At 42.2% G+C, this 24,657-nt stretch overlaps 1 protein-coding gene and 1 long non-coding RNA gene across 3 annotated transcripts in view; one reads left to right on the top strand and one right to left on the bottom strand.

Annotated features, from left to right (window-relative positions):
• The window catches only part of mapkapk2a (MAPK activated protein kinase 2a), an 88,460-nt gene that overhangs the window by 38,123 nt on the left and 25,680 nt on the right, over positions 1 to 24,657 (top strand). Inside the window, exon 2 of one of the 2 annotated variants that reach the window (XM_034166913.1) lies at positions 9,705 to 9,793. In XM_034166913.1, the coding sequence (XP_034022804.1) occupies positions 9,705 to 9,793 (89 nt within the window). Of the gene's footprint in view, positions 1 to 9,704; positions 9,845 to 24,657 lie in introns of both variants that reach the window. The other variant, XM_034166911.1, reaches the window with a different exon arrangement.
• On the bottom strand, positions 2,235 to 23,036 carry LOC117507130. The gene is made up of 5 exons (XR_004559625.1): positions 23,025 to 23,036; positions 6,942 to 6,952; positions 5,849 to 5,858; positions 3,991 to 3,997; positions 2,235 to 2,463 (listed from the first exon to the last, which is right to left on the bottom strand). It is a non-coding gene; the product is annotated as an uncharacterized LOC117507130 (long non-coding RNA).

Raw genomic sequence — 24,657 nt, 5'->3', positions numbered from 1 at the left:
TGGCGTTCTAGGACAGTGCCTCTGGATTGGCAGACCGGGGTGGTGGTCCCTCCGTTTAAGAAGGGCGACTGGAGGGTGTGTTCCAACTACAGGGGGATCACACTCCTCAGCCTCCCCGGTAAGGTCTATTCCAGATTACTGGAGAGGAGAATTCGACCAATAGTCGAACCTCGGATTCAGGAGGAGCAGTGTGGTTTTCGTCCTGGTTGCGGCACACTGGACCAGCTCTACATGCTCCATTGGGTGCTCGAGGGTTCATGGGAGTTCGCCCAACCAGTCCACATGTGCTTTGTGGATCTGGAGAAGACGTTTGACTGTCCCTTGGGGCACCCTGTGGGGGGTGCTCCAGGAGTACGGGGTCCGGGGTCCTTTGCTAAGGGCTATCCGGTCCCTGTACGACCGCAGCAGGATCTTGGTTTGCATTGCCGGTAGTAAGTCAAACCTGTTTCCAGTGCACGTTGGCCTCCGCCAGGGCTGCCCTTTGTCACCGGTTCTGTTCATTATTTTTATGGACAGAATTTCTAGGCGCAGCCAGGGTGTAGAGGGGGTCTGGTTTGGGAACCACAGAATCTCGTCTCTGCTGTTTGCGGACGATGTGGTTCTGTTGGCTTCGTCAAATCAGGACCTTCAGCGTGCACTGGGGCGTTTGCAGCCGAGTGTGAAGCGTCCGGGATGAAAATCAGTACCTCCAAATCCGAGGCCATGGTTCTCGACCGGACAAAGGTGCTTTGCCCTCTTCAGGTCGGTGGAGTGTCCTTGCCTCAAGTGGAGGAGTTTAAGTATCTCGGGGTATTGTTCACGAGTGAGGGACGGATGGAGTGTGAGATGGATAGACAGATCGGTGCAGCATCTGCAGTGATGTGGTCGCTGTATCGGACCATCGTGGTGAAGAGAGAGCTGAGTAGGGGGCAAAGCTCTCTATTTACCAATCGATCTACATTCTGATCCTCACCTGTGGCCATGAGATTTGGCTCATGACCGAAAGAACGAGATCGCGAGTACAAGCGGCCGAGATGAGTTTCCTCCGCATGGTGGCTGGGCGCTCCCTTAGATAGGATGAGGAGCTTGGTCACTTGGGAGGAGCTTGGCGTCGAGCTGCTGCTCCTCCACGTCGAAAGGAGCCAGTTGAGGTGGCTTGGGCATCTTTTCCGGATGCCTCGCTGGAGAGGTGTTCCGGGCACGTCCCATCGGGAGGAGGACCCGGGGAAGACCCAGGACACGCTGGAGAGACTACGTCTATCGGTTGGTTTGGGAACGCCTTGGGGTTCCCCCGGAGGAGCTGGGGGAGGTGTGTGTGGATTGGGAGGTCTGGGCAGCTTTGCTTGAGCTGCTGCCTCCGCGACCCAACTCCGTATAAAGCGGAAGAAAATGGATGGATGGATGGAGTCACAGTATCCTTTTTGTCCCCTCTTTTGGTATAGTGGAGATCACGGCCTCCTTCCATGAAGGGAGCGTTTTGCCCTCCAACAAGGTTAAGTTGAAAGAATTTAGGAGCAACTGTCAGTTCTTCCCTAACGATTTTTATACCATTCACGCTCACAACCATCATTACCTGGCATTTTGTTTGATGTTAATCTTATTGCCCCATCTGTTTCCTTCTTTGTGATTTTGGAAGTCAGTTGTTCTTGTGCGATAGCTGGTAATGGCCCAGTCACACGGCACTTAACGAAAGGCAAAAAAGCCCTAACAAAACAAGAAATCTTGACTTTTGTTGGCATCATTTAACCTTAGCTCAGCTTTGTTCCTACAGCGGTCGCTTTGTCAGGATTGTTAAACTTTTGAAAAATTTGAACGAAGGGCAACAAAAACTTCAATTTGTCCGTATTTTGTTTTGCTGTCATTCTTGACGGTTTCTTATCATTTACTTGGTTTTTGTAATGTTAGCCTGTCTGCTTAGTTTTTGTAACGTTAGCCTTTTGTTTGACTTCGTTCAACCAGCTGAATGTTTTCACACAGTACAAAAGCCAGTTTTTGAGTGTTTTGTGGAGGAGCTGCAGCTCCTACGGGGGCTTCTACCACTGCGTGTGATGTGGCGAGAGCTGCAGTCATCCTATGGTGCTGGCCTGCCAGGAAGATCATTGGCCTGCCATGATCGTGGTGTTTGCCACTGCTGCACACGAGAGTTGCTGCGCAAAACATCCAGCCGGAGCTGCAGCATTCTGTCCGTGAGCTCTGAAGGGCTTGCTGTCCTCCAGCCTCTGCAGACAGAAGAGCCTGCTGCCTCTTTCAGCGTCTGTTGTTGTTAATTCGGCTGGTCCCGATTTTGTTCAGGGTCGCCACAGCGGATACAACCAGATCCGCATTGGTAATTTGTGCAAGTTTTACGCCGGATGCCCTTCCTGACGCAACTCCCGTTTTACCCGGAGAAACACACACAGCCACTGGTGTTCCAAAGAGGTCTCCCATCCAAGTACTAACCAGATCCTGCTCTGCTTAGGTTCTGAGATCTGACGAGATCAGGCTCTTTCAGCGTCTGACAGTTCAAAAGTTTTGAGGAAGTGAACCTTGATCACTGCGTATTACACGGCTTTGATCCACACATTTGCACATGTCGTCGTGACGATCCCACCCGCTGTGTTCCCAGCTGGAAGCCGTACTTTGTTCCACCTGCAGCCACGCGCTCTGTGCTGGATGCTGCATATATAAAATAATTTTGTGGTGGATTAATCATTTTCTCTGCAAGTTTTCTGCTGAAAACGGCTCTAATCTTCCTGAATCACAGAGGAGTGCACCAGCCGGAGCTATTTGCACGCACACATGCTGGAGAAAACATTTGGAGCAGTATAAAAAGATAATTATTTGTCATGTTTACATTGTCATGGCTTGGTAAAACAGTTGCATGTTCTTTCCTTCTTGTGTGCCGTTTGTAAAAGTGTGTTTATGAGAGATTTAATATCTCGTTATAAGTAGTTTAGAGAAGCGTGACTTTGAGCCGTCAAAGAGAGATACAGCGTCTGTCTCGTACGCGTGCATTTTGGGTGTACAGACACTGATTAGTTTTGGTATTTGAGAGATTTGAGAACTATTTGGTATGTTTGCAGTACGTATAATTTTGGTGCCGTATTTAGTATGTGCGTGTATGTGTCTTTTCTTTTTTCTTCTAAAAATGAGGCATCTTATGAATGTTGAACAAGCGCTTCAGGTTTTTCTTTTTTTTTTTTTTTTTTTTTTATTGGAGCAAGACGGCGCGCACAGCAAGTCGTCAGTCTCAACCAGACAGTGAGGAATCTGGTGATGAAAGAGCATGTCCCTCTTTTGTTCTGGACGAGGAACCAGAGCATGTGGTGGATCCACCAACGTGCGCACAGATCTGCACAGTGGGTCGGATCATGCACTTCAATTTGCAGCTGAGCTCCGTCTCAGCGCCGAGTCCTGGAACGCAGAGATGGAGACACACACTGCTCCAGCAGTGGCTCCAGGCACGTTTCATTTAATGCGTCGATCAACGTAAGCTTCGGTTTTGTTTCTCTTTTGTCCCTTTTGTGCTGTTGATTCGCAGGTTATTCGGTGATAAAGCACATTCATCCACCTTTTGTCAATGAGTTTTTTACTTTTTCCCTTCATTCAGGAATTGTTGTATGCCGTGTGACTGGGCCATAAGTCCGGTGTTTTAAGAAAGTCCTTTATTTCTTGTTGTTTTGCTCACGGTTGAGAATATAGGCTTTTAGAATGGTCTTTAAAACTCTTTTCTGTTTCCTCAGGTTCAAACAAGAGTTGTTTTGTTAGGGAATTTCTAATTTTGTATGTCGTGTTAGAAAATTGCTGTGCCAAACATCTTGCTATAATTTGTATGCATTTTCAAATGTAAGCAGAATAATGATTCATTTATTTTCTTTGGCAGCAGAGCAAGCAGCTTATCCCACACTTCCCTATCCTCTCCCAAATGCTGTAAGGCTTCTCGGGGGATCCCGAGGTGTTCCCAACTTGGGAAATATAATCTCTCCAGTTGCGTCATGACGACACCGCGTGGAAGCAACTCAGTGCTGAGACGATACAGCTCGATGCCACAACAGCGCAAGGGATGCAAAGGACGAAGCTAATCGGATGCCAGAAATTAAACATGTTTAATTTTTTTTGCATTTTGGGCTCGATGCAGAAATTAAGTGGTTTCAGCGCAAGTCGGAGCAACGCAACGGTACTCAACGTGGCTGGAAGCCACACCCTCACAATACAACGTTACCCGATGCTAATTTATGATTCCTGCTGTGTGCCATTGTTCCCAAAGTATAAATCACACAGGCTTGTTTTTATACCGTGTACACAATGCAGTGAAACTACATGCTCAAAAAGAGCACAGAAAAAAAAAAAAATGCTGATTGCAGCAGCTCCTCACTCTTCTCTCACAAAAGTGTTTAAAGTCCATAAAAGTCCTGCTCACAGACTGATTGCCAGAGATGGGACATGTCCACATCCAGTAAAAAGTCCGGACATCTCCAGTCCACTCACGGAACATTTGTTCGTGCGCGCACATGTGAACAATAAAAGAAAGGAAACAAAAAACTGTCTGGCTGCTCCAGCTCTTCGCTGTCCCCCTCAAACTCTCCTCATCATTCTGTTAAGTAAAGGACAAAAAAGGACGCAAGTCCTGCTCACAAACTGATTGCCAGAGACAGGACATGCCCACATCAAGTATAACGCCAGACATCTCCACATTCACTCATGGACGGTTTGTTCGAGCGCGCGCGCATGTCACGGTCAAAGGAGGAAAGATAAACTATAACAGAACTCAGAGCGCAGCCCTGCACAAGTACACACATAAATTAGAAGAGAAATCAGAGTGCACAGTCTGGCTGCAGCCAAACTGTGCACTCTGATTTCTCTGTGCAGAGATCCTACAGGTTGCGTTCTCACCTCCTCTCTGCCCCCCTTCTGCGTGCACCTGACGCAGACATTCCTGTGATTTCACTGACTGACTTCCATCTGCTCAAAGTGATATTAATCAGTAAAATCACCTGATGGAGTCAGTGGCTGCAAAGAAAACCTGCGCTCTCTTGGCTCTTTGTGCAACAAGTTGCCCACCCCTGCACTAGACCATCACCTCCCCCAAACCATCACTTCCAAATACCAATGGAAGCCATTTCCTGCAACCGTAAGGCCAAGTCACACAGTACACAGCGATAGCTTAGCAAAGGGAAAAAGTCACAAATAGTCACAAAAAGGTGAATGCATGATCCTGCACTTTTCCCATCACCGAAAAGCCTGCGAATCAAGAGCGCATAAAGGAACAAAACAAAAACCGAAACTAACGAAAGGAAAGCGAAGCGAACATAGACCTTAATGCCTTAAACAAAATCAAAATGAAAGATTCATTATGATGTGACTGAGGGTGGATATTTTATATAACTTTTTACACTAATAAATGAATTTTGAGCCGTTTTCTCGTCTTTATTCATGGTGAGGTTTTCTTCCATCTGCTTGGTATGTCCCTTCACCGCTGCGGTCTTGACCTGGTTCTCCATTTCACGAATGGTGAGTAGTGCCACAGATGGCACAAAATAGACCTCTGATTCACAAGTTTGTGTACTGTTTGCTCTTCGTTGTAATTCACATGAACATAGCTGACATTGTCTGTGTAATGGCACTCTTAAACCTTTGCTTGATGCTGGATATTCCACCAATAACAGCGCTTTATTTTTTTGTCAAAGAGTTAACCAAACCAATAACATGCAAGTCTTGCACGTACAATCATCGCAAGATGCCTGTTTTACGAGATTCCACATTATTTTGTGAGTGACTGCTAACCAGACCAGTGACGTGCGAGTTTGGCACGTTGAATCATTGTGTGATGCCTGCTTTAGAAGATTAAACAGGAAAAGCAATTGAGACAAGAGACATCACACCACGTGACTGCAAACTGGCTTAAATTTCAGTAAAGTTAAGCTATTACGTGTGACCAAACAGTGACCATCCTAAACTTGAAAAGTGGCATACCGGCACAGAGATTGTAACATGGCACCGTGCCATTATTCCATTGTTTACGGAGAGCCCTGCTTTGGCTTTTTAAGATTTTAGTAAACAGTCTGCTCAAAAATTTCACTCCCATCTCTCCTAAACATTTCCATGCCTCCACTGCAATGCCATTTGGACCAACTTCCTTCCCATTCTTCATCCTTAGAAGTGCCCTCACTTCATCCTTACTAATCTGTTGCACTTCCTGATTTACTCTCTCCCTATCATCCAGCCTTCTCTCATTTTTGTCACAATATCACCGCTTCCAAATATTCCTTCCACCTTCTCAGCACTCAGCATATTATCTGCATCCTTTATTACCTTAACCTGCTGCACATCTTTTCCAGCTTGGTCTCTTTGTCTGCCCATTTGGTACAAAGAGACTGAGCTGGAAAAGATGTGCAGCAGAGGATCCATGTTTAGCTATGAGAAAACACATAGTTAAATTTTTTTTTATTTATTATTTCTGCCAAGGATGTAATAAAATAATTTGTCAGTCTGTCTTTTAGCAGGATTATGTCAAAACTATGCCACGGATTTTCACCAGATTTGCACTACTGATACATATTAGGGCATGGAATACTCCACTGAATTTTGCAAGAGATCTGGATTCTGGATCAAGATTTCCCTTTTATATTGGTTTTGAAGGATTACTTAAAAAAGTACTTCATGCATTCTCACCGAATTTGCACCACAGCTGGGCTCGACAATAGCACTGGTCCGATGGCCCGGCTGCATTTTTTACACGTTCCGGGCCACCACGGGCCAGTGAAGTTCATATTTCACTGGTCCGTATGGGCCAGTAAGAATTAAAATCGCTTTGGGCAAATTTATTAGTCTTACCGTGAAGAAATCTGTCAAAATACACATAGAAATTGAACATTTTCGCTACATCGTCCGCCATGTTTGTTGTGGTAGCTATGGCGCATGCGTGGGCCCGTCTTCGTCTCTTTCTGCGCCACTTCGGCAATGTTGCCGAAGTGCAGACGAACCTGCAGATAAACTTCGTCTGCAGGAGCATCTTCTGATGTGGCGCGAATTTCGCTTCAACATCGACGTATCATTTTCGCTTACGCAAGATTGATTGCAGTGAATATTATGAATTTCTGATGAAGAGCTGGCTCTAGAGCTGCAAGAATTAGAAAATAAAATGGAGGAAGTACTCTCGTCTTTAAGGTCGAAGGACATGTTCCTCAGCCAGGATGAGGTTGAAGAAGAGTGTATGGATGAGTGTTTGGGGCGTGAGAGGGTGGAAGGACGTGTCATGCATGAGGAGGACATGTGCACCAAATTATAAATAATCAAATCTCAAGAAACTGACTCAAGAGACTGTCATGGTTACTTGGAATAATTTGTCACAGAAATAAATTTTTACTGGTGAAATTTACTGGGTCAATGCGGCGGCCGTCGGTTCGGCGCGGCCGTGAAAGTATGGGCCAGTGATATTTTCATCCGGGCCACTAACTTTCAAATTCTACTGGCCCTGTGGGCCAGTGCATAAATTGCCTTATTGTCAAGCCCTGCACAGATTAGGGCATGGAAGACTCCACAGAATTTTGGAAGTGACCCGGATCCAGATTTTGGATCAAGATTTAATTTAATATATGCTTTGAAGGATTACATCAAAACTACTTGACGGATTCTCACTAAGTTTGCACCACAGATAATGATTAGGGCATGGAAAACTCCACTGAATTTTGGAGGTGATCTTGATTCTGGATCAAAATTTCCCTTTATATTGGCTTTGAAAGATTACTTCATGGATTCTCACCAAATTTGCACCACTGATAGATATTATGGCATGAAATTTGCAGGTGATCCGGATTCAAAATCAAGTTTTCCCTTTTTGTATAGGCTTTAAAGAATTTCTTCAAAACCTCTCCACGGATTCTCACCAAATTTGCACCACAGATAGATATTAGGCCATGGAAGACTCCACATATCTTGTTGTAAATACTTTTTTTTTTTTTAAATCTACATGCGTGTGTGTTTGTCAGTTACACAAATCCCATTAACTCTACAGTGATACGCTGTCCTGATTATTTTTGTCATTCTTAAGTTATTCATATGCATCTAAATTTAAATTTGTATAATCTTCAATCAAAATTAAGTATTTATACACATAAGTGGAATAAAGAATGTTCATAGATTGTTGATATGATACACCTGAGCAAATATGTCCTTAATTCCCCAAACAAAAATGCTTAAACACCATCTAGTTTGGCCAGTGTAGTGTGTGTTTTTTTTTTTGCAAATTCTAATGATTATTATTAACGTAACAGTTATGACTTATTTGGCTTACAAGTGTCAGGTGGAGAATTGATCCTCCAGTGTAGTTGCATCCCTCCCCCTTGTGTTGGCTCGAGGAAGTGCACACAATGCACTTCCTCTAGCCAACACATCTGTCCCCAATTATCTCCTTCCTGCGCTGGCTGCTTGACCGTTTGGGCTTCAAAGGGCAAATAATAGCAGATGGTACACAAGCAACGGCAGAGAAGTGAAGGGGTTGTGTACATGTTAAGCAGACAATGCAATGTTTGAAAAAGGTTTATTGCTGAACAATTTCAGTATGTTTTTTTGGAAAAACTTTTTTTTGTACTAGATCTGTGCTGTTTGGAATTTTACTATGTCTGTTAATTTTAATATTTTTGACTTTAAGAAGAGTGAGTGAGTATGGTCTTGATAGCAACATTCTGAATTACCCATATTGCCCTTTTTTGAAGAATAGTGATTTTATTGAGTGATTTATGATCCAGAACATGTTTTGCTTTAACACTGAAATGCTTCTTGATAATTTGGTTTGTTGATGTGTGGTTTCCAACTGATTTTTCCATCTATTTTTGCTGCAAGAAATTTATTTTTATTAACCCTTTCAATCTTATTCACGTTTTCAAATACAAGTTTTTTCTCACCAAAATTGATGCTGCACTCACTACAGTTTGTCTGGAATAGCCCCAGATTGCATTTCAGAGCATCTACAACTCAAACATCTCCCTGAAAATTTTGGATTTCAGCTTTTTTTGTTTTTCACCACTTTCATCCCTGATTGATAAAATGTCAGAAAGGGCCATGTTTACAGGGAAAACTGCATCATAGCTGTCCTCAGAAGACAGCCTTTCCTTACTTGTTTTCTCAGCAGGATTTAACATAAGCAGTATTTCTGGTAGAACAGCTGAAAAGAAAAAAACCTCTCTAGGCACACTAAATTGTGTGACTAAAACTGTTGCACACAGCTAAATTCCTGAAAATATTTCTTCTTGCCTGTAAGGCTTTGCTCAAGACCAGGGTTCCTGAGTGTGTGAATGCAGTTTGCAGCTGACCTTAGTTTTAATTTACAGATTAAAAAAAGCAACCAAGCAAGCAACATTATGACCTGAAGCATCACTAAAATATCAACAGTCAATAAATCCACAATTGCAGGTGCTGTTTTGGAATGATGCAGTGGCACAGTGTTGCCCATAGAGGGCAGTATTGTTATTCAGATCGGGTCAAGATGGAGTCTACATTATCCTTTCAGCATTCTGCCACGTGATGGCAGCATTGTGCTGCTCCTTTGATGTCATCTTGTTGGGAATTAGTCATGATGTTAAGCTGGTTTTAACTGTCTTTAATGTGGCATGTGGTCACTTACTTAATCATCCCTCACATCTAATTTTAGTACAGTCCCCATCCCAAACTCAAGAAGTGAGCCTTGTGCTGTTTGTAACTGATGATTAGAGTTCATAAATAATGAAAATGAGCCTCTCTCTGTCCAGATGCTGCAGGATTGTGCCAAGGCTCGCAGAGAAGTGGAGCTTCACTGGAGGGCGTCACCTTGTGCCAACATTGTGCGCATCATTGATGTGTATGAGAACCTTTACCAGAGCAGGAAGTGTCTGCTTATCGTCATGGAGTGGTGAGTGTGTCGACTGTGAGGCACACGTGCTTACACTTTGTGCACATTGCAGTGCATGAGATTCACATGGCTGAGGTGAAGCTTTTTCTCTGTGATACCTAAATTGAGCCCTTGTGTACCCCTGCCCTGTACAGTTTTTGTTGCTCCCTGCTTTGCACACATCCATTACAGCTGGTGATTTATTGAACACAACTGATCCAGCATATATGGGAGCATGAGGATTGAGTATACAAACTGCTTTTATGATTTATTTATTTATATATATATACGAGGTCTATTAGAAAAGTATCCGATCTTATTATTTTTTTCAAAAACCATATGGATTTGAATCACGTGTGATTACATCAGACATGCTTGAACCCTCGTGGGCATGCGAGAGTTTTTTCACGCCTGTCGGTTACGTCATTCGCCTGTGGGCAGTCTTTGAGTGAGGAGTCGCCCACCCTCTCGTCGATTTTTTTTCATTGTTTAGGAATGGCTCAGACTGCTGCTTTGTTTGATAGAAATTTTTTCAAAACTGTAAGGCACAACTGAGTGGACACCATTCGATAAATTCAGCTGGTTTTTGGTAAAAATTTTAACGGCTGATGAGAGATTTTGGTCTGGTAGAGTCGCTGTAAGGATGGCCCACGGCGCCTGACGGCGATCTGCGCTTCGAGGCGGCAGCGTCTCGCCGTTTCAAGTTGAAAACTTCCACATTTCAGGCTCTGTTGACCCAGTAAGTCGTCAGAGAACAGAGAACTTTCAGAAGAAGTCGGCATGAGGAGTTTATTCGGACATTCCATTGTTAACGGACATTTTGTAATGAAAGAACGTGCGGGCAGAGTCGCATGTCGGGCCGGACCCGACCGCGGGGGGTCGCGACAGGAAAAACACCTCCGTTGGAAACCTTAACGGGCAAGTTGGAACATGCCCAAGCTGTTAAACAATTTCTCAGTTACTCACTTGTTGAAAGCCATCAAAAGCCGCCTGAATTTTACAAATGGTTTTCAACACGGAGGTGTTTTTCCTGTCGCGGCACACACAGATTTGCCGAGTCGTCACGGAAACGACTCGGCGAATTTGCGCGCACGTCTTTCATTAAAAAATGTCCTTAAACAGTGGAATGTCCACATAAAGTCCTCATGCCGGCCTCTTCTGAATCTTCTCTGTTCTCTCACAATGTCCTGGGTGAATTAAGCCTTAAATTAGAATGTTTTCAGGTCGAAACAGGCCGACGACGGCGCTTGGAAACGCTGCGCGACGTCCCGCACCGTGGGAAGTCCTTACACTGACAGAAACACCCCATAATCTCTCATCCGCCGTTAAACTTTTCACCGAAAACCAGCTTAATTTCTCGAATAGTGTCCACTCGGATATTCCTCACAGGTCCAGAAAAATTTTGATAAAGCAACGCGCGCCGTCTGGAGCAGCGTGTGAAACAAAGGAATTCAGCCGAGAGGGCGGGACCACATCTCACTCAAGGCCTGCCCACAGGGAAATGATGTCACCGACACGCGTGAAAAAACTCACGCATGCGCACGAGGGTTCAAGCATGATTGGTGTAATCGCACGTCATTCAAATCCATATAGTTAAAAAAAATAAAATAAAAGGGTTGGTTTATTATCTAATAGACCTCATGTATGTATGTATGTGCTTGTTTCAACAAACTGCACATTTTTTCAAATGTTGACTCACAAGTGCAATTTTCATTTATATTTTTGTCTTCTGTTATCCAATGCACTGTTGTAGCTCTGATAGTTATTGTAAATTGGCTGAGTATAACCTTTGTAGAAAATGACCTATTTCTCCTAAATGAACATAGCTTCATTTCCTTACCTTTGCATTTCCACATGCAGTGCTTTAACCACCAAAGCCTTCAGTTCGTCACGTATGCTCATTACCTCAGCGATTGTGTTTGTGCTGTGGAGGTAATAGACCTGTCTTCCTACACACATGCAGAAATGCTGCAGTTTGGTAACTATTTCCCTTTACAAAATGAGCTCAGCACGTAATGCCAATGAAGAAAAAATTGTTCTGATTCAACAAAACTGTTTCCTAGAATGTCACACTTTGAAACACTAACATCAAACACTTTACAGTACCTGCTCTCTGACAGTGCACATTGAGTTTCTGTTCTTCATCTGCTGTGTAGTGTAACGTGATATATAGCTGCCATGAAATAAAAATTTTTTTGGTGGGCTGGGTGGAAGGGGGAGAGACTGTTGAACAAATTAAATAACTATCTGGCAAAATGATTGATTTCTATTTAATCCACTGGATGGCGGATGCATCCTTTGAGCTGTTGCCAGGCAGCTGCCATCTTGCTTAGCGTTATTGTGTGTCGTCAAGCATCAGATAGGAAAAAAACGATTATGCGCAGACGGTTAAAGTGATCCGAAAATGCCATTTTGTGCAGCGTTTGAGTGCAACAACAAGCTGACAAAGGACTGTGGAGTGAGCTTTCATAAGTGTGTATTATATGTAATACAACCCCTGGCAAAAAATTATGGAATCACAGGCCTCGGAGGATGTTCATTCAGTTAATTTTGTAGAAAAAAAAAGCAGATCACAGACATGACACAAAACTAAAGTCATTTCAAATGGCAACTTTTTGGCTTTAAGAAACACTATAAGAAATCAGGAAAAAAAATTGTGGCAGTCAGTAACGGTTACTTTTTTAGACCAAGCAGAGGGAAAAAAATATGGACTCACTCAATTCTGAGGAAAAAAATTATGGAATCACCCTGTAAATTTTCATCCCCAAAACTAACACCTGCATCAAATCAGATCTGCTCGTTAGTCTGCATCTAAAAAGGAGTGATCACACCTTGGAGAGCTGTTGCACCAAGTGACTGACATGAATCATGGCTCCAACACGAGAGATGTCAATTGAAACAAAGGAGAGGATTATCAAGCTCTTAAGAGGGTAAATCATCACGCAATGTTGCAAAAGATGTTGGTTGTTCAGTCAGCTGTGTCCAAACTCTGGACCAAATACAAACATGGGAAGGTTGTTAAAGGCAAACATACTGGTAGACCAAGGAAGACATCAAAGCGTCAAGACAGAAAACGTAAAGCAATAATGTCTCAAAAATCGAAAATGCACAACAAAACAAATGAGGAACGAATGGGAGGAAACTGGAGTCAACGTCTGTGACCGAACTGTAAGAAACCGCCTAAAGGAAATGGGATTTACATACAGAAAAGCTAAACGAAAGCCATCATTAACACCTAAACAGAAAAAACAAGGTTACAATGGGCTAAGGAAAAGCAATCATGGACTGTGGATGACTGGATGAAAGTCATATTCAGTGATGAATCTCGAATCTGCATTGGGCAAGGTGATGATGCTGGAACTTTTGTTTAGTGCCGTTCCAATGAGATTTATAAAGATGACTGCCTGAAAAGAACATGTAAATTTCCACAGTCATTGATATGGGGCTGCATGTCAGGTAAAGGCACTGGGGAGATGGCTGTCATTACATCAATAAATGCACAAGTTTACGTTAATATTTTGGACACTTTTCTTATCCCATCAATTGAAAGGATGTTTGGGGATGATATCATTTTTCAAGATAATGCATCTTGCCATAGAACAAAAACTGTGAAAACATTCCTTGCAAAAAGACACATAGGGTCAATGTCATGACCTGCAAATAGTCCGGATCTTAATCCAATTGAAAATCTTTGGTGGAAGGTGAAGAAAATGGTCCATGACAAGGCTCCAACCTGCAAAGCTGATCTGGCAACAGCAATCAGGGAAAGTTGGAGCCAGATTGATGATGAGTACTGTTTGTCACTCATTAAGTCCATGCCTCAGAGACTGCAAGCTGTTATAAAAGCCAGAGGTGGTGCAACAAAATACTAGTGATGTGTTGGAGCCTTCTTTTGTTTTTCGTGATTCCATAATTTTTTCCTCAGAATTGAGTGATTCCATATTTTTTCCCTCTGCTTGGTCTAAAAAAGTAACCGTTACTGACTGCCACAATTTTTTTTTTTTTCCTGATTTCTTATATTGTTTCTTAAAGCCAGAAAGTTGCCATTTGAAATGACTTTAGTTTTGTCATGTCTGTGATCTGCTTTTTTCTACAAAATTAAACAACTGAATGAACATCCTCCGAGGCCAGTGATTCCATAATTTTTGCCAGGGGTTGTATAAATGATGTGGGGAAATCACTAAAATTGCTGAATAAAGATTAGAAAATGACTTATTTTTTTGTGTCAATCTGTATTCTATAAAGTAGTAACTTCAGTTTTACTGCCTGAATACTTTGTTGTGATATCGCACCATTCGTTTAGCGATTCAGTGAGAAGTCTGACTTTCATAAGTCTCAATTTATCCCTTTTTAAGAGCAGCTGACTGAGAAAATCAGCAATGGGGTGGAAAGTCGGGGTTGGCGGATCTTGACAAAGCTCTTCACACATGCTTATTTAGGTGAAAAATAGCATTTTCCAATGTATTTTTGAAAAATGTAATTTGGTTGCCATGGAAATGAGCTATGCTGAAAAAGGGGCTAAATTGTCCATTGTGGCCACTCAGATGGTCGCATTTTCAGCACTTTTCATGTGCAAATTAGAAAAAAGATTTCCTAGACCTATACATGAATGGTACACATTCCTGAAATGTGCATGCTGTATATTTTCAAATGAGGTGCAACATACATACATGCCCGTAAAGTGAAAAGAAAATATTTGCATTTTATAACGTGACCTCTATCCAAATTTTACAAGTTTGAAAAATTCAAAATATTGTCACTTTTCCTTGCGCGACTGCCAATGTTCGGACCATGGTAGGCCATTTCGCTAGAACAAATATGAAAGAGAGATTCGTGAGCTACACCTTTATGGGGAAAAAATCCAATTGCATCGGACCAAGGGAAAATTTGTGAACAATTCAGTCTTCGCCCAGATTCTAGTATTGGTAAATTTTGAAGAAACAGCGTAAATGGCTATTTTGATATGATCTTCCAGAACGTGAGGATCAACCTATCATTTTGTCATCATATGTCATTCATAGAGTGACCCCTGTAGACCATGATAGCATATTAAAAAGTTATTGCAATTTTGTTTCAATCCCAATATGTGTCATATACATCTCACCATATTTGGCTAAAACGGAAATTTGAGCAAATGTGATCTTTCAGAATGTGAGGATCAACCTATCATCTTGTCATCATGTCATTTATAGAGTGACCCCTGTAGACCATGATAACACATTTTAAAAAAGTTATAGCAATTTTCTTCCAATGCCCATGTGTGTCATATCAATTTCATTTTATCATGGAACAGAAATTTGACAAATTGGTGAAAATGGCTAACTTCACATAATCTCATAGAATGTGAGGACAATCCAATCATCCTGCCATCATATCTGATGTAAATAGTAATCCCTGGAGAATATAAAAACACACTAAAGTTATTGCAGTTTTACTTCAATGCTGATACGTGTCCTATAAATGTAACCATATTTCGCCCAACAGCCAATTTTGAAGAAACTGAAGTAATGAAATTCTTGAAACAATCTCCCAAAATGTGAGAACCACAAGTTTCAAATTAACATACACAAGTTAATAATACCAAGTGATAACTGATAACTCACATGTAACTACAAACTATTGACAAATGGACACTTGCAAGTCACTACAACCAAGTGTAGGTCACAATAACACACAGTCAAGGACAAGTCACCACCACCAGGTGACACAGACTTGGTATGGAAAAGAAACTGGTGCTGCAACAATATATATCATACACACAGAGTGACAACTGGACACAGGGTCCATGACACAATGTACAATCAAAACAGAGCGCAACATGTAGACCCTGGCAGGGTGAACATTACTGTAGGGCGTTGGTAACACTCTTCACAAGTGACGGCAGTCCACCTTCTGCTCCTGCAGCCACACAGTTAACAGCCTCGACAGGGTCCAGTCTTGATTACATCAAACAGTATACAGCAGAGGGGGCAGCATTGTTTGCACTGATCTCCTCCTGGTGCTATTGTGACTAATGAAATACTAGTGAAATATGGCAAAAAAACAGACACATGCTACTTCTGTGGAAGCCACATTGAAACTATGGAACATCTATTCAATTATTGTATACGAGGTCTGTTAGAAAACTATCCGACCGTTTTATTTTTTGCAAAAACCATATAGATTTGAATCACGTGTGATTGCATCAGCCAAGCTTGAACCTTCGTGTGCATGCGTGAGTTATTTCCACGCCTGTCGGTTGCGTCATTCGCCTGTGAGCAGGCTTTGTGTGAGCAGTGGTCCACCCCTCTCGTCGGATTTTTATTGCGAATAAAATGTCTGAACGATTTGGAGCTTTGCTGCATCAAATTTTTCCCGAAACTGAGAGACCTCCAGGTGGACACCATTCGGAAAATTCAGATGGCTTTCAGGGACGATTTTATGGGGATTACACAGATTAAGGAGTGCTCCAGCCGGTTTAAAGACCGCCCACAGCTGCTGAACGCGGCGCACTCTGAGCGCCGATCGACAGGCTGAAACCCCACTGAAACAACCACATCATTTCCAAAGTGAAGGCTTTGTTGATCCGGGACGTCGTCTGACTTCCACAGAAATGGCAGAAGACGTGGACATCAGCACTTTTTCGGCACATTCCACTGTTACAGGAATTTTTGTCGTGGAAAGAGAAGCAGAGGGATGCGCCACGGAGCCGCTCATGGCGCGGGACAAAAGCACCTCCGTGTTGGTCTCACAGGACGGTTTTCAGATGGCTTTGAGACGGCTTTCGGTGGCTTTTTAGTCATGTGACTATCCAAGAAATTGTGGATGAGCTGGACATGCCAGAACATGTCCTGTAAGGCTTCATCACGGCGTTCCTTTGCGCCATGCGGCTCCGTCCTGACGCACAAATTTCTCCGCATGTCTGTCTCAACATGCCGAAAAAGTGCTGATGTCCACATCTTCTGCAATTTCTGTGGTAGTCAGACGATGTCCCGGATCAACACAGTATTCAGGTTGGAAATGAACGGCACATTCCACTGTTACAGGAGTTTTTGTCATGGAAAGAGGAGCGGAGAAATTCGCGTGTCGGGACAGAGCCGCATGGCGCAAAGCAACGCCGTGATGAAGCCTCACAGGACATGTTCTGGCATGTCCAGCTCATCCACAATTTCTCGGATAGTCACACGACTGAAAAGCCACCGAAAGCTGTCTGAAAGCCATCTGAAAACCGTCCTGTGAGACCAACACGGAGGTGCTTTTGTCCCGCGCCATGAGCGGCTCCGTGGCGCATCCCTCCGCTTCTCTTTCCATGACAAAAACTCCTGTAACAGTGGAATGTGCCGAAAAAGTGCTGATGTCCACATCTTCTGCCATTTCTGTGGAAGTCAGACGACGTCCCGGATCAACAAGGCCTTCACTTTGGAAATGATCTGGTTGTTTCAGCGGGGTTTCAGCCTGTTGATCAGCGCTCCGAGTGCGCCGCGCTCTCAGCCGCTGTGGGCGGTCTTTAAACCGGCTGGAGCACTCCTTAATCTGTGTAATCCCCATAAAATCGTCCCTGAAAGCCATCTGAATTTTCCGAATGGTGTCCACCTGGAGGTCTCTCACAGTTTCTGGAAAAATTTGATGCAGCAAAACTCCAAATCGTTCAGACATTTTATTCGCAATAAAAATCCGACGAGAGGGGTGGACCACTGCTCACACAAAGCCTGCTCACAGGCGAATGATGCAACCGACAGGCGTGAAAAAACTCACGCATGCGCACGAAGGTTCAAGCTTGGCTGATGCAATCACACGTGATTCAAATCCATATGGTTTTTGCAAAAAATAAAAAGGTCGGATAGTTTTCTAACAGACCTCGTACATGTAAATGACCTGTGGAAAGATTTTATACAAACGTTTTACCATATATAAGACCATATATGAATAAATGCAATGTAATGCTAGGAATAATTAGTGGAGAACACTTGGAACTAATCAATCTTTTATCATAAAAAATATATATTTGCAACACAAAATGATGTCAACGGGTAATCAGTATGCAGAGCCTATTACTATTTATCCAAGAACATTACAAACAAGATTCTGTCAAATAATTAATGGGAGGCAATAAAACATGTATTTTTAAAAATGATGGGTTTTTTCCCTTTCTTTTTCTTTCTTTTTTTTGTTTTGTTTTGTGTGTGACCAACTCTTTGGTAATTTATATCTGATGTATGTCATGAAAATAAAATAAAAATATAAATAATTTTTTTAACTTGCCAATACAATACTGATCGAAACAATTAAAAAACAACAAAAAATACTTACTCTGTCCTATTTTCACTTCGAACTGATCTGACAGTTGTGCACATGCTGTTGTTTTTCAACCACCAGGAAATATCATTAAAACACAGGGCGGTTAAAGTTTCCTTGAACCGTTTGAATGACAAATATCACACTGAAAATGGCAGTAAATTCACAAGTTTCAGCCCTCCTATTGGTGCATTTTCCATCAGATGCAATTGAATTTTTTAACAGGCATGGGAAGATACACTATTTTTCTCTATCTACAGAAGATGAGGTCACAGATTAGGTCTGATAGCCGACAATTTAATTTTTAGTGAAGCATGTTTTTAACTAATTCGATAGCTCCACATAGGACTTGTTTTTTTTTTTTTAATTCATAATTTCTCAAATTTCTGTTCAAAAGACACAGTATGTTTAAAACACCAAGGAGAGTTATGCTACTTCACAAACGAGTGTTAAAACATTGTTTAAAAAGTGTTGACTTGGCCAAATATTTTGGGGAAGTTTTACACTAGCCAAGTACTGTTCACACAGCCAGTTTCATTAAAATCCGTGAGATGCCACTTTCCATGTTTTGGACCCCTATGGTTGATTTTCTCAGTCAGCTGCTCTTAATTAGCCTCGTTTTTTTTCTTCACATCAGGTTTTCCATCCTGATATATTCTGTAAGAGCAAATTCGTAGAATGGAAATGTTTTTTCTTTCAATTTGGTAGGTCACGCAGTCACTTTGACATTGTATATTCTAATAATAAGAATATACATGAATGAGATTAATTTCTCTATGATATAATCCATATTCCAATGTAGTGTTTTCAGATTTCTTTCAACTTGGTCCAGAAATTATTGAATAATCCTACTTTCACCCTGGCTGGCCTGGCTGTTTCATTTTATTTATTTTATTTGAAATTTTCATAGTGAAGTGTTCTGTAAAAGCGGCTCCCCAGGTGGGTTAAGAGCAGTCTTTTAATGTTAATATCTTTAATAAGATGCAAGCACACAAACCTCTTACTTTCACCCCGATTATTTCCAATCTTTAACTTAACTTCATAATGAAATTAATTAATGATCAGACTACAACCCCTGGCAAAAATTATGGAATCACCGGCCTCGGAGGATGTTCATTCAGTTGTTTAATTTTGTAGAAAAAAAGCAGATGTTTCTGTGTAGGCTCTCAGTTGTCCAGGTGGTTTCCATAGTAGAGAAGCTTGAATCTTCGACTGGACTGGGTTGCTTGACGCGAGGACGTTTCACTTCAAATCGCAGAAGCTTCCTCAGCTAAAATTCTTGCTCTGGTGGTCTGACTTCTGTCTTGACTCTTGTAGAGAAGAATAATCAAGAAGTCACAAAAGCTGGAGTTCTAAACCTAACCAGACCCCTCCTACTGAGAGGCAGACTGCTTTAGGCTGGTGACTAAACAATAGCTCTAATTAGCACCTATTGTGCTCTAGTTAGCACCCTCCTAATGATGGCTCCCTTGACGACTCTGCTGATGACGTGAATGACTCATTACCATGAACAAAAGACTGAAACTGCTTTGACCTGAGTACCCCATTGTAAACAGGGGCTAAAGCGTACATGACACATGGGTTAAAATCAAGCAACAGGAAGTTGAGGACTTTACAGAACACATCAACTCGGTGGACGCCAATATCAAGTTCACACGTGAGGATGCCAGAAACAACCATTTAGCCTTCTTGGACTGTGATGTTACGATTGGAGAGAACAGGCAGCTCCAGACAGGGGTTTACAGAAAACCAACTCACACTGACCAATATCTGCTCTTTGGCTCAAACCACCCCCTTGAACACAAGCTTGGGGTGATCAGGACTCTTCAACACAGAGCCCTACAGGTGCCCACAACTGCAGAGGGAAGGGCTAAAGAACAACAACTTGTCTGGAAAGCCCTCACAGTATGTGGGTACCCACGATGGTCCCTGGACAAAGTGCAGAAGTCCCAGAGAACAAAGAGACCAGATAGACAGGAGACGGAGACAAGAAGAAGAGTGTCTCTCCCTTATTTAGCAGGAGTAGGGGAAAAACTACAGAGGATCTTCAGACAGCACAAAATCCCAGTTTACTTTAAACCAGTTAACACCTTGAGACAGAAATTAGTTCACCCTAAGGACAGGATCCCTTGTTAGAAACAGAGCAATGTAGTGTATTCTGTCAGATGTCAGGAAAACTGTAACGAACACTACATAGGTGAGAGTAAGCAACCTTTACACAAAAGGCTATACCAGCACCGCAGAGAGGGTGCCAGTGGACCTCAGTCTGCAGTTCATCTCCACCTTAAAGACACTAACCACACGTTGGAGGACAAGGAAGTTAAAATATTAGCCAGAGAGAAGAAATGGTTTGAAAGAGGGGTCAAGGAGGCATTCTTTGTGAAACGTTTGAAACCCAGCCTTAATCGGGGAGGGGGTCTGAGACCCGCTTTATCCCCTGTTTACAATGGGGTACTCAGGTCAAAGCAGTTTCAGTCTTTTGTTCATGGTAATGAGTCATTCACGTCATCAGCAGAGTCGTCAAGGGAGCCATCATTAGGAGGGTGCTAACTAGAGCACAATAGGTGCTAATTAGAGCTATTGTTTAGTCACCAGCCTATAGCAGTCTGCCTCTCGGTAGGAGGGGTCTGGTTAGGTTTAAAACTCCAGCTTTTGACTTCTTGATTATTCTTCTCTACAAGAGTCAAGACAGAGGTCAGACCACCAGAGCAAGAATTTTAGCTGAGGAAGCTTCTGCGATTTGAAGGGAAACGTCCTCGCGTCAAGCAACCCAATCCAGTCGAAGATTCAAGCTTCTCTACTATTAAAAAAAAAAAGCAGATCACAGACATGACACAAAACTAAAGTCATTTCAAATGGCAACTTTCTGGCTTTAAGAAACACTATAAGAAATCAGGAAAAAAAAACTGTGGCAGTCAGTAACGGTTACTTTTTTAGACCAAGCAGAGGGAAAAAAATATGGACTCACTCAATTCTGAGGAAAAAATTATGGAATCATGAAAAACAAAAGAACGCTCCAACACATCACTAGTATTTTGTTGCACCACCTCTGGCTTTTATAACAGCTTGCAGTCTCTGAGGCATGGACTTAATGAGTGACAAACAGTACTCATCAATCTGGCTCCAACTCCAAATATCAATGTAAACTTGTGCATTTATTGATGATGTAATGACAGCCATCTCCCCAGTGCCTTTACCTGGCATGCAGCCTCATATCATCAATGACTGTGGAAATTTACATGTTCTCTTCAGGCAGTCATCTTTATAAATCTCATTGGAACGGCACCAAACAAAAGTTCCAGCATCATCACCTTGCCCAATGCAGATTCGAGATTAATCACTGAATATGACTTTCATCCAGTCATCCACAGTCCACGATTGCTTTTCCTTAGCCCATTGTAACCTTGTTTTTTTTTTCTGTTTAGGTGTTAATGATGGCTTTCGTTTAACTTTTCTGTATGTAAATCCCATTTCCTTTAGGCGGTTTCTTACAGTTCGGTCACAGACGTTGACTCCAGTTTCCTCCCATTCGTTCCTCATTTGTTTTGTTGTGCATTTTCGATTTTTGAGACATAATGCTTTAAGTTTTCTGTCTTGACACTTTGATGTCTTCGTTGGTCTACCAGTATGTTTCCCTTTAACAACCTTCCCATGTTGTTTGTATTTGGTCCAGACTTTGGACACAGCTGACTGTGAACAACCAACATCTTTTGCAACATTGTGTGATGATTTACCCTCTTTTAAGAGTTTGATAATCCTCTCCTTTGTTTCAATTGACATCTCTCGTGTTGGAGCCATGATTCATGTCAGTTCACTTGGTGCAACAGCTCTCCAAGGTGTGATCACTCTTTTTTAGATGCAGACTAATGAGCAGATCTGATTTGATGCAGGTGTTAGTTTTGGGGATGAAAATTTACAGGGTGATTCCATAATTCTTTCCTCAGAATTGAGTGAGTCCATATTTTTTTTCCCTCTGCTTGGTCTAAAAAAGTAACCGTTACTGACTACCACAATTTTTTTTTCTTGATTTCTTATAGTGTTTCTTAAAGCCAGAAAGTTGCCATTTGAAATGACTTTAGTTTTGTGTCATGTCTGTGATCTGCTTATTTTTTTCTACAAAATTAAACAACTGAATGAACATCCTCCGAGGCCGGTGATTCCATAATTATTGCCAGGGGTTGTAGTATCTTGTGTCGTGGCAGACAGTGTTTTTGACAAACTGATGGTATTATTTTCTATCTTGCTTCACAACATCTGGACTGGGACTAACAAATTCATTAAAGCCTGCTATATAAATAGTCTGATTCTCTTCTGTATTTGTTTTGACAAATAGTGGCTGTACAAATGTGGGACTGAGTTTGAATAAAATTGTCAGCACAATAATAGCACGGAAAATGCAGATTTATGGTGAAACTCTTGAAAACATTGATCAGGCCCATTGATTTCTATTTATATCTGGTTGTTAGACACTAACCAAGGTGGCAGCAGCCAGCAAATGAGCGGATCATCCCAGTCCTCCATTGAGTGATTAAATAAATCGATGGGCAAAATGTTTTCTTCTTTTTGTTAGTTGTGAAACTTGGTTCTTGAATTTTTATAAAATAAATGTACTTAAAATACAATCACAAAATTGTATCACACAACTAGTATTTTTATTTTATTTCAAAGCATACATAATGTATGTGCAACACTGGAAAGAGGAACAAGCTGTGCAAGTAACATTTGTGCATCCTCATGCTCCCTGTCAGACTTGCAGTTGGTCTAGGAGGGAGGATATAAATGGACTGCATGTATATAGCGCTTTTCCATCTATATCAGAAGCTCAAAGCGCTTTAAACTGATGCCTCGCATTCACTCATTCGCACAGACTCGCACACCAATGTCAGGGTGCTGCCATGCAAGGCGCTCCCTATACTCCGGGACCAACTTGGGAATTAAGACCTTGCCCAAGGGCCCTTAATGATTTTCCAGCCAGATGAGGGTTTGAACACAGGATCCTTTGGTCTCAAGCCCACTTCTTAGTACACAAATGTTTGAGTTAAATGATACGAATGTTTCATGAGATGAAAGCTGGAACATACCATTCAATGATGTGAAGCCGAGTTGAATGGTTTGTTCCAGCTATTGCCAAATTAAATATTGGTTCCATTGAAATAATGTAAAAATATTTATTGGTTGTTTTTATATAACAGCTAAAATAGATCCTTGTCATTTGATATTTTATTAATTTATAAACAGAAAAGGGACTTACATTTTACATTACAAATTGACCAAAATGTTACTTCGGACTTCCATTAAAACAAAAGACTGTGTGTAGTTCCTCAGTCCAGCCAAAAATCATGTCAGATTTTCATCTGAACAATTCTTCAAGCATCCAGATGTCTTACAGCAGAGTGGATTTTTTTTTGTGTGTGTGTGTGTGTGTGTGTGTGTGTTACAAGCTACAGTGTCAGTTAGCTCAATCAAATCGTCGTCTGAGTCGTTGTCCCCCCCACGTGCACACACACAACCGAGTCAGCGTTTTTGCATGCGTATACTACAAAAAAAAACAAAAAACAAAAAAAACTGTGTATATCCTCAGCACAATGATACCAGACGTATGGAACCAAATTTGCACTCTAAATGGAACCAAACTGCACTCAAAATGCAATGCAACACAAATGGGATGACTAATCCTTATTATGTGACATACAAAGCACCAATCAAATGACAAGAATCCACTCAGCCATTATATAAAATAGAATAGAGCTTTGTACATATACAAATGGGGGCCAAGGATCCCTGGAGGAGTAGTACCTTTCTGGTGGCCACACCACCTAGGCATCCCAGACTGGTCTCCCCATATCCATTGGCATGCGAAGTGTAATCTGCGCCCACTCCATCTATCCTCTTGCATGCTGAAGACCATCCGCAGTGGCTCCAAGCGCCGTCCCTGGTCATGCAAAACACCGCAGATCTAGGGGAGAAAACCCTGAAAAAAACCCTCCACCATGCTGGTGGACCGTCACATGCAAAGGGCTTTTGTTGTAGAGATTGGCTCCCCAATCGTCGAGGAACTTCTATCCGTAAAGCAGTGTGTGCCTACTGTCATGCACCGCTAGTCCCATGATAAACTACTTCACGCACATGGCGTCCACCGAGTTTGAAAAGCCCTTTGGCTATCAGTGAGACGTGATGGGGACAGGATAATGAGATCTGGGAGTCCCAGTGAGATGTGGGACTCCCAGATTGGAATATTGGGGTGGATGATGTGGTCCTCTTTCTGCTGCACTGGTCCCTGTTGTTTTTAGAGGGGTCAGGAGGCTATGTGAGGTTGTTTTTCGATTTCTCGAGTGCCTTCAATACAATCCAGCCCAAACTACTAAAGGCAAAACTGGAGAGTATTGAAGTAGGTCTGCTATTCACCACCTGGATCTACAACTATCTCACCGAGAGGTCGCAGTACGTCAGACTGGGGGGCAGCATGTCAGACACTTTGGTGAGCAACATTAGGGACAGTACCGTTTCCCTTCCTTTTTACACTGTACACTGCTGACTTTACATATCATTCTGTGGCATGC

Source organism: Thalassophryne amazonica, chromosome 3, assembly GCF_902500255.1.
Source record: "Thalassophryne amazonica chromosome 3, fThaAma1.1, whole genome shotgun sequence".
Classification (NCBI taxonomy): domain Eukaryota; kingdom Metazoa; phylum Chordata; class Actinopteri; order Batrachoidiformes; family Batrachoididae; genus Thalassophryne; species Thalassophryne amazonica.
The sequence above is the reverse complement of the archived record's forward strand: the minus strand, read 5'-3'. Positions and strand labels throughout refer to the sequence as shown.